The sequence below is a fragment of the Erythrolamprus reginae genome, chromosome 3, assembly GCF_031021105.1.
Source record: "Erythrolamprus reginae isolate rEryReg1 chromosome 3, rEryReg1.hap1, whole genome shotgun sequence".
Classification (NCBI taxonomy): Eukaryota; Metazoa; Chordata; class Lepidosauria; order Squamata; family Dipsadidae; genus Erythrolamprus; species Erythrolamprus reginae.
The window spans coordinates 953,989-964,493 of record NC_091952.1 but is presented as its reverse complement, the minus strand read 5'-3'; the positions used below and the strand labels follow the sequence as shown (position 1 = coordinate 964,493).

The following is a 10,505-nucleotide window of genomic DNA, read 5'->3' as shown; positions in this document are numbered from 1 at the left end:
TCTCCCCAAGTGAATTGAGCTCAAGGAGAGCAAAGCACATTATAAAAAGTCCATACTTTTTATGTCCTGGACTTAATGCACGCCTAAAAGGCCTCTCCACACCCCTTTACTCTCCTGAGTCACTTCTGAAGTTATTCTATAGTCTAAAGGGTCAGCATGACAATTTCTCCATCGTAACAGATATCCTATCTTGTCCACTGATAGCTTCACCCTTGGCCGATGTTCTTATCTAACTGAGTTGTAGCCCGTTCATGGATGTGGTCCTGTTGCCTGGCCTTGGGGGTGTTCCTCTTTTCCAGGAGGACTTGCCACAAGTTTTGTTTTGTTTTGTTATTTTATATTTTATTTTATATGTATTTATTCATTCATTCATTTATTACATTTCTATGCCACCCTTCTCAGACTCAGGGCGGCTCATATTAAGAAAAAAAATACAACATCTAGAAATTTAAAATCCCAATTTCTTAAAAACCAGTCGCTCACATTCATCCAATCATGCATATAAATTCATTCATCAGCCGGGGAAATATGTTTAACTTAGTGGGCCCAATCCTCTTGGCAGAGGTGGATCTTTAAAACCTCACGAAAGGCAGGGAGGGCAGGGCGGTACGAATCTCTGGAGGGAGCTGATTCCAGAGGGCTGGGGCCCCCACAGAGAAGGCTGTGGGAAAGCTGACTCTGTGGGACCTAACCAGCTGCTGGGATACATGAGGCAGCAAACGGTTTACTGAATACATCCTGGGATAGTTTGTAACAGAAAAGAGTATTGTGGCTTATTTATTTATTTACTTATTTAAGAATAAATATTTTTTTAAGAAATTGGGGTTTTAGGATGTTTTTAGTTTTAGATTTCTAGATGTTGCTTTTTTTTCTTGATGTGTACACAAAACTCAGAAAAGAGAGAGAGGTAGAGAGTCACTTTATATACAGTTCAAACCTCCGGTGTTTGGAGTAGCTTCTTTCATTAGCTAGTGTCATTTGACACATCTTTGATGCAACATGCATGCTCACTAACTTTAATGTGCGACACTTCTTAACATCCCATCATAATCTTGGTATGATCTTGCTCATGCTCGTCCCCCCCCCCACCATTAGGGAGAGTCCCAGACTCCCAGCTGCTGTGATTCCACAGATTCTTCCCAGCCTGCCAAACCCAGCCAGGGAGGGAGCCTGGCCCTTGGCAGCTGCCCGGAGGTGGTTATCAGCTTTCTGAAGAGGTGGCGGTACCGGTTCCTGCCCCTGGAACAGGTGCAATCTTGAGAGCCAGTCCTCATTTGCCCAGAGTACCAACCCCAATAACAATAACAAGAAAATAATAATAATAATAATAATAACAACAACAACAACCCTAACCCTTGCAAATCACATAATCCAGTGATGTCGAACCTTTTTTCCCTCGGGTGCCAAAAGGCCATGCATGCACGCTATCACACATGTGCAAATGCTCCCACCCATAATTCAATGTGTGGGGCAGGCAAAAACAGCCTATCCTGCCCACTGGAGGCCCTCTGGAGGCTGGAAACGGACTGTTTCCCAACTTCTGGTGGGCCCAGTTGGCTCATGTTTCGACCTCCCCAGACTCTAAAAGCTTCCCTGGAGCCGGGGGTGGTGGTAAAAACTCTCTCCCCCCCCCCCCATCTACCCTGGAGGCACTCTGGAAGCCAAAAACACTTTCCTATAGCCTCTGTGAGCCAAAAATCAGCTGTCCGGCACACACATGCATGTTGGAGCTGAGCTAGGGCAAAGGCTCGCATGCCAGCAGATATGGCTCTGTGTGCCACCTGTGCCATAGGTTCGCCATCACTGACCTAGTCCAAAGAAGGAATAATGGATGGAAAGATTCCATTATTATAATCAAGGAGGGATTCAACCCGGAAATAAGGGGAAATTTTCTGACAGAGATAAACAACCAACCAGTGGAACAGACGTTGTCTTCGGAAGTTGTGGGTGTTTCATCACTGGAAGACTTTAAGAAGAGACTGGACAGCCATCTGTCAGAAAGGTCGTAGGACAGGGATGGCAAACCGATGGCACGGGGGCCACAGTTGGCACAGGGAGCCATATCTTCTGGTAGAATTCTTTATTGGCCAAGTGTGGTTGGACACACAAGGGATTTGTCTTTGGTGCAGATGCTCTCAGTGGACATAAAAGAAAAAGAGACATTTGTCAAGAATCAGGAGGTCCAACACATGACGATTGTTGTTTAGCAGAGTGATGGCATTTGGGGGGGGAAACTGTCCTTGTGTCTAGTTGTCTTGGTGTGCAGGGCTCTGTAGCGACGTTTTGAAGGTAGGAGTTGAAACAGTTTATGTCCAGGATGTGAGGGGTCAGTCTATATTTTCACGGCCCTCTTTTTGTCTTGCGCAATATGCATAGAAACAGAAACACAGAGGATTGACGGCATGTCCATCTAGTCTGCCCTTATACTATTCCCTGTGTTTTATCTTAGGATGGATATATGTTTATCCCAGGCATGTTTCAATTCAGTGACTGTGGATTGACCAACCACGTCTGCTGGAAGTTTGTTCCAAGCATCTACTATTCTTTCAGTGAAATATTTTCTCATGTTGCTTTTGATCTTTCCCCAACTAACTTCAGATTGTGTCCCCTTGTTCTTGGATTCACTTTCCTATTAAAAACACTTCCCTCCTGAACCTCATTTAACCCCTTAACATATTTAAATATTTCAATCATGTCCCCCCTTTCCCTTCTGTCCTCCAGTTTTCACCCTCCCCAGGCAATGAATTATGGGTGTGGACACTTGCGCATGTGTTGAAGTGTATATACACACTCTTTTGTGGGAAAAGGGGATGCCATCACTGGTGTGGGGTCTCCTGCTTGGGTGGGGGCTGGACTGGATGACCTATAAGGTCCCTTCCAACTCTGTCAATCTCTGTGTAACTCTAGGGCAGGCAAAGTTGGCTCTTTTATGACTTGTGGACGTCAATTCCCAGAATTCCTGAGCCAATAATGCTGGCTGAGGAATTCTGGGAGTTGAAGTCCAGATGTCATAATAGAACCATTGTTCCTCACCCCTGGCTCTAGAGAATGGAATGGAACAGAACAGAATAGAATAGAATAGAATATGGAATGGAATGGAACAGAATTTAAATATAAAAAATATAGAACAGAATAGAATAAAGTTGGGAGGGTAGAAGACGGGCAGGGGCCCAAAGCTCTGGCTCTTCTCCTCGCGAAGGGGCTGATGCACCCCAACACCCGTCCCTTCCTTTCCGGACAGCCACAGCTCGCCTTGAGCGGAGGGTCCCGGGTTGCCCGTCCGCCCAGCCTCGACCCTTCTCTGGGTTCACTCCCTAAATCAGTGTTTCCCAACCTTGGCAACTTGAAGATATTTGGACTCCCGCTCCCAGAATTCCCCAGCCAGCATTCGCTCCAAGGCCGCCTGAGGACCCCCGTCTCTTGGTCCCCCGAGGCTCCAATCCATCGTGCCGCTGCCTTCCTCCCGTCTCCTAGGCAACCAGCAGCGCCTGCCAATCCTGCCTGCTGAGATGTGTGTGGGGGCCACTCATAGGGGACAGGACTCGGGGGAGGACCGGGAGGGGAGGCGGCCGCTTCTTCTTCTTCTTCCTGCAGGCGCGGACTCAGCGTGGGGGGGTGGGAGAGGGGGGCTTCTCCGAACCAGCCAGGGCTTCGTCGGCCTCAGGGGAAGAGTCACTGCCCGCCCGGCTCAGGCATCTGGGCTGCAATTCTGGGAGTTTCCACAGATCTGACAGTTGCCACGGTTGGACAGCCGCCACCTCACGTGTCTCCCTGGAATTCCACCCGGGAACGCGGGTTGTGAGCACCACACACACACACACACACACACACTCCCCATGTTAACTGAGTTTTACAACCTTTTGTGCCCCCAGTTATGGTGACTCTGTGAAGTTGTTAAGTGAGTCACACGGTTGTTAAGCGAATCTGCCTTCCCCATTGTCTTTAGCAACAGCATTTACACCCAGGCCCCTCTGGAGACCCTGGGCCAAGGGGGGGGGGGTTGCCAGCTGAAGCAGAGAGCGAGAAAGTGTCCTGAGGAGCCACTAGGGGGGGCTGGTGTGACAGTGGGGGAGGGGTCCCAGTCAGAGGCTGAGGATGACATGAGAGTGGAAAGTCAGTGGATGGACCCTCGCTATAAATGATGGTGAACCTATGACATGGGTGCCACAGGTGGCACGTGGAGCCATATCTGCTGGCATGTGACCTATTGCCCTAGCTCAGCTTCAACATGCATGTATGTGCCGTCCAGCTGATTTTTGGCTTGCACAGAGGCTCTGGGAGGGATGGGGTAGGGTACAGGGCATCGGGCCAGAATACCTTTGAGACCGCTTTCTGCCGCACGAATCCCAGCGACCAATAAGGTCCCACAGAATCGGCCTTCTTTGGGTCTCGTCGACTAAACAATGTCGTCTGGCAGGACCCAGGGGAAGAGCCTTCTCTGTGGTGGCCCCGGCCCTCTGGAATCAACTCCTCCCGGAGATTAAAACCGCCCCCACCCTCCTTGCCTTTTGTAAGCTACTTAAAACCCACCTATGTTGCCAGGCATGTGGTAACTGAGTTACCCCTAGGCTATGGTAGATTTGTGTATGGTATGACAGAGTTGTATGGTTTTAATAATAGGGGTTTCTTATGTCCTTTTTTAACATATTGGATTTGTGACATTGTCTTCTGTTGTGAGCCGCTCCGAGTCCTCGGATAGGGGCTGCATACAAATCTAATAAATAATAATAATAATAATTATTATTATTATTATTATTATTATTATTGTTGTTGTTGTTGTTGTTGTTGTTATTATTATTATTTACTTTTACCCTTCCCTGGCTACAGAGAAGCCTTTGGAGGGTGGAGGGTGAAACACGAGCCTACTGGGCCCACCAGAAGTTGGGAAACAGGCCAATTTCGGCCTCCAGAGGATGGGGGAAGGTATTTTTGCCCTCCCCAGGCCTTGAATGGTGGGTGTGGGCACTCGCGCATGCATGACAGTTTGTGCTCATACTCTTTTGGCACCTGGGGAAAAAAGCTTGGCCATCCCTGCTACAGGAGGTTGCTCAGCAGGCGAGAGTTGTTGCAGAGCAACAGGTATTAGTGAAGTGACGTAGCCTCTTTAGGGTGTGTTGCACTTCCAGGCATTATAAAGTCAAAGGAACTTGGGAAATGGGGTGTGGAGATTCAACGTTGTTGAAGGGAAGAGATGTGAAACTGGGGATGTGCTTGGACAAAGCTTTAAAACCAGGGTTTCTGCCTCAATGGCACTCATTCTCAGCTGGAGGCTTGTGGCCAGGACTCTGGTGAGCGAAATCCAGAGGCTTAAATGATAAATGGACTTTCTCATCTATTGGAATGGTGATTAGGCCGAGCTTGGAAGTTTTTCCCAGCTCCCAAACAGAAAATCCTCCCTTCTCCGAGTCTTTTAAAACCTGCTTTTCGTTGTGTGCTTACTGTACGGAATATAAAACACACTTTAGCTTTTGGGGAGGAAAGTAGGGAAAATAATCTGCTTACCGGATATTTATCTGGATAGAGTCCTTAGTCTGGTCTATTTTATCCTCTGGTTAAGGGCTTAAAAATTATTTGGAGAGAGTAACAATGAAAGAGCTTGCAAGCCAGTAAGAGCTGGGAACATTGTTAGCACCTGGTTAGGGCTGGAAAGAAACTTACTCAGAGCAAGTTAGACCAATGGGGGGGGGGGAAACCCCTTGAAAGACTTAGAGCTTGGAAAACATTCTTTGCAGAGAGTAACAGTGAAAGAGCCTGCAAGGTGAGAGCTGGGAAGATGGTTAGCAGCTAGTTAGGGCTGGGAAAAAAGCTACATTCAATAAAGGATTTTGAGTCGGGGGTTTTGCTCCAAGGGCTGGGCACAGCACACAGATTATTGTCCACCCCATTCAGGGGGGGGCTCCCAGCAGCCCTGCGTGGAGAGCAGCCTGGCCCCGGAGGAGCAGCAGGGCAGGGATGGCAGGAGCAGCCAAATTGAGGTTCAGGGACACACAGTGAAGGGCTACCGAATTTTTTACCACCACACGGTGGGCGTGGTTTATGCCGGACACCCTGCATTTTCTTTCAACATCTTTCAATATAGAGCCAAGGTGGTGCAGTGGGTAGAGTGCTGTACTGCAGGCCACTAAAGCTGACTGTAGATTCAGCGGTTCAAATCTCAGCACTGGCTCAACGTTGACTCAGCCTTCCATCCTTCTGAAGGGGGTCAAGTGAGGACCCGGATGGTGGGGGCAAGAGGCTCGGGCTCTGTTAAAAAGTGCTGTTGCTAACATGTTGTAAGCCGCCCTGAGTCTAAGGAGAAGGGTGATATTTTTTTAAAAAAATTGAATAAATAAATAAATCTTTCAGTGCAAAATGGGTGTTCTGGGGGGGCTCCATTTTCACTCCCCCACTGCATCTCCGCCCCTCCCCCGTCCGGGCAGCCCCCCACCCCTGGGGACACACACACGGGGCAGACGAGGTCTGGTTTTTCCCACGCCTTTATGTCGGCTCTTCAGCCCGGCCCTCCCCCACCGCGCGGCTACTTGTCCAGCTGGCCCAGGAAGACGGGCAGGAGGCTGCGGTGGGAGGCCCGCCTGCGCTGCCGGTCCCGCTTGCAGGAGGAGCCCAGGCGCTGGAAGGCGGCCCACGGCCTCCTGGGGGCCCTTTCCTCGGGCTCCTCACCGGGCTCCAGGTTCTCCGCCACGAAGCACTGGGCGGCGTGGATCATGTCCTCCTCGCGCACGCCCGGCACGGGGACGGTGGGGATGCCGGCGATCATCATGGCCAGGGTCAGGATGCAGATGTTGGGGGGCCAGCAGGGCAGGCGGGGCGGGGGCTCTCGGTCCCGGTTCAGCTTGGCCGACATCATGAAGAGCCCCCCGCTGGGCAGGAAGCCCCACTGGCCCAGGGCGAAGTCCCCGCTGGAGCTGGGCAGCTGTGGCTGCGGCGGCTGCGGGGGGCCCGGCGGGAGGAAGAGCCAGCGGTCAGCCGGGTGCTCCAGCGAGAACTCCTGGGCCACATTCTGCAGGGGCAGCCGGCAGCAGGGGCCCCGAGGGGGCTCCCAGGGGTCGGGGCTCCTCTGCTGGAGGGCCCCTGGGGCCAAGCACGGCTGGGCGAGGCCGGGCACGGAGGAAAGTTGCGGGACACCGGCCGGCAGAGGCGTCGCCTGCTTGGCTGGCGTTTTCCTTCGCAGGAGCCCCGTCGGGCAGGGGAGGCCGGCGGAAGGAGAGGCCTCGCGCGGCACCTGGGTGAAGGGGCTCAGCCGGCTCCGTGGGGCCTCGTGGGACTCGCTGCTGCTGCTGCCACTGCTGCCACTGGTGGTCAGTTCTCCTGTCCAAGGGAACAACATCATCATTATTATGCCCCCTTGAGAGTCTTGCCTCAGAAGGGGAAGCCAGAAGAGCCTACGGTGTGTAGTGTGTAGTAAAGACTATGTGTTCCAATGTTGGTCTGTATATGTACTGAGTAAGGCTTGTGTTGTATATGTGTTGAGAATATTGGTTGCTGTGTCTGTGAATAGGACTGTTACTGACTATGATATTTGCCTCATGTAAATCATATTTATACAGTTAATGTATCTGGTCTGGTTATTTGAAATACTGCTCATATCATAAGAACCTAAGAACCTAACAAGAGCCTTGCTGAATCAGGCCAAAGCCCATCGAATCCAGCATTCTGTGTCCCACAGTGGCCCCCCAATTGTCCATGGGGATCTTGAGCAGAAAGAGAAGGCAGGACCCTCCCTTTCTCTGGACCCCCAAGAAATGGGACCCAAGGGAACCCTGCCTGCCTCAACCAACATAGAGGCGGCACATGGACATCCGTTTCAATAACCACCAATACACTTGGCATGAATCTGTCCGATGCTGCCTTGAAGCTCTCCAAGCTGACAGCTGTCACGACCTCTTCTGGGAGTGAATCCCATCAACCAAGGACCCTCTGGCTGAAGAAATATCTCCCTTTACTTGTCCTCACTTTCTGACCTGTGAGCTTTAGGGAGGAACCCCTCGTCCTAGTATTGTGTGATAGAGAAAATAATTTTTCTCCATCCACCTTTTCTATCCCCTGCAGGATTTTATACCCTTCGATCAAGTCCCCCCTTCAACGCCGTCTTTCTTTCAAGGCTGGAGAGACCAAGGCCTTGCAACCTGGTACCCTAAGGGAGGGGCTCCATTCCCCTGGTCCTTCTTCTCTTATCTCTGGAATATCAGCTGGGTCTCTGCTACCTCCCTGTTCTCCTCTGCTCAAGGGGAGCTCTGTTTGTTCCTGACCACCTAACAGGACGTGCCGCCACTTGACCTCTCCCACAGCCAACGATTCTCCAGCTACTTCCTGCTTCCCCCAAAGGGGCTTTTGCCCAATGGCCACCGGACTTTCTGGATGCTTTCTTTGAAAACGTTTCCCTCCTCACCCCAAAAGCATCTTTAGTTCTAACTTCGGAATTCCCCGAAGAAGCTTCATCGGGTGAGAAATGATTTCAAAGAGGGAAAAACAAGGAGCTTTTTGGAAGAGTCTCCTCCCTTCTGCCTCTCTCTCTCTCTTCTCAACCTCTGGTCCTGCCCTGGTGGCCCCCCAGGCTGATCAGGGTCGGGGGAAGCAGGGAAGGCGGCAATATTGTTTTACTACCACACTGTGGGCGTGGCTTATTTTGTGGGAGTGGCTTGCTGGCCATGTGACCAGGTGGGAGTGGCTTGACGATCATATGACCAAGGGTGGCTTCAAGGTCATGTGACTGGCTTAAAGGTGGCCAACTTGATGTCACTCCTGTCAAGGGTTTGGGCACCTGGCCTCTCTTCTCCTCTCTATTTACTATGACTGAACATCCAAAATAGGCTCTTTAATCCTATGTATATATGCCAGGTGTGTACGTACATATTACACACAGGCACAGAAAAATATACATTCTCTACTCTATAAAGTGTCTGTGTATGTACACACAGACACAAACACAGCTCTTCTAAAATGATACACATCCAACCTCATTTACTGTGATAGGAAAAACAGACCCAGAGCCCAGAAGGGGGGGGGGGGGGGAAATCATTTTTTTTCTACCGGTTTTGTGGACCCGATTGTACCCGTAGGAGCCCATACAATTACCCTCCCCTCCCCCATTAACCGTCTGCTTAGCAATCCGCCCCTCCAGCTGCCAGTTCGGGGAAAAGCAGGAAGAGGGGAAAGGAGACCACCCAGGGTCCCTCTGAGCTGTCACGGAGGGGAAGCGGTGGTGGCCGGCTGCTTCTTCTGCCCCGTCCCTTTGTCCATCAGTCCGGCTAAAGAGACTTGGGGAAGAAGCCCCTTTGGTTCTAGTTAGGGGTCAAACCCCCCAACTCTGCCCCCTTTGGAAAGAGCAGAGCCCAGCAGGACACAAGGGGTGGGGTGGGGGGTCCAGGCCATCAAACTGGCCCGGTCATCTGTGTGATTTGGCCGCAGTGTCCCCCTCATGCAACTGGGCATGGCTGTCTGGGGGTCCGTTTGCAGCGCCCGGCTGGGCTGGGGTCCCCATTTCTCGACGCTCCTGGCACGGCTGCCAAGCCAAGTTCAAACTGGGTTTTTTGGGGGGGCTGAATACCTTGTAGGGAGAGGGCAAAGGAGGCCGAGGAAGCTTTCTCCAGGCCCCCACCAAAGGCCATCCTCTCTGCTGCAACCTGGTCAGTGCGGCAGTGCCACCACTGTCCTCTGCCCCCCCTCCGAGTCCCCCCCCCATTCTAGAACCAGCATCACAGGGTGTGGGCCTTATGTCACACAGGGCCACTGAGTGGCCACCCGGAGGGTCTCTGCTCTGGTGGTCAGGTGGCCTGAAGTGACCTCCGCCCCCTCCCCCAGCCCAAACCTTCCTCAAGCTTGCAGTGCTGCACTCTAACCACTGCGCACCCCGGCTTAACTCCTGTAAACAATGTTCCTCTTAGGTAATCAATAAACCTATTTAGGGCGTGTCAAGTTTTTCAGCTTTCAATTGCCAAATATTATGGGTGCACAAAAGTTGTGATATGCCCTGGGGGGAAAAATATATTTTGGTTACTTTCAGATAGTGTATGTGCTTGGTTTGTGCGTGCTGGACTCGATGGGCTTTGGCCTGATTCAGCATGGTTCTTCTTATGTTCTTATGGTTTAAGTAACTACATAAATATCAAAACTTTTTAACATTTCTTTGTTTCATGTGTGCTTGTTTAAAATTGCATCGTGGTTCTGCCAGCCTTATGGAGGAGCCTACCTTTGTTGAGCACTGAATAAAGGTGTGACTTAAGAGGAAGCACCTGGACTCTGCCTTTTTCTTTGTGCCAAGCCACACCTGGTCCCAGCCTGCCAGGGTGAGTCCAGCCAGAGTCTTCCCTGGTGACTTAGAGAAACTGTGTGTGGTGGCCCCTCCACCTCCTGCTCAGCTGATCACGGATTCCGAGGATTGAGAGACGGGTGGGGGCTGGTATCCTTGGCCAGCGTACTTGACACCCGAGTCTGATAGCAAGGAGGTCGGAGAGGATGTGGGTTCAGAGGCTGAAAGCCAACCAGAGCCTGTAGCCCATGAGTGA

At 51.3% G+C, this 10,505-nt stretch overlaps 1 protein-coding gene across 1 annotated transcript; it reads right to left on the bottom strand.

Moving 5' to 3' along the window:
- Positions 1 to 6,517: 6,517 nt before the first annotated feature.
- Positions 6,518 to 9,608, bottom strand: SPATA25 (spermatogenesis associated 25). The gene is made up of 2 exons (XM_070748716.1): positions 9,548 to 9,608; positions 6,518 to 7,308 (listed from the first exon to the last, which is right to left on the bottom strand). Exons 1-2 carry the CDS (start codon positions 9,606 to 9,608, stop codon positions 6,518 to 6,520), a joined length of 852 nt encoding a protein of 283 aa, XP_070604817.1.
- Between the last annotated feature and the right edge of the window lie 897 nt (positions 9,609 to 10,505).

Coding starts and splice junctions, on each gene's coding strand:
- SPATA25 (XM_070748716.1), bottom strand. CDS start 9,608: ATGGCCTTTGGTGGGGGCCTGGAGAAAGCTTCCTCGGCCTCCTTTGCC. Junction 7,309..9,547: donor CTTTGCCCTCTCCCTACAAG/GTATTCAGCCCC, acceptor TCCCTTGGACAG/GAGAACTGACCACCAGTGGC.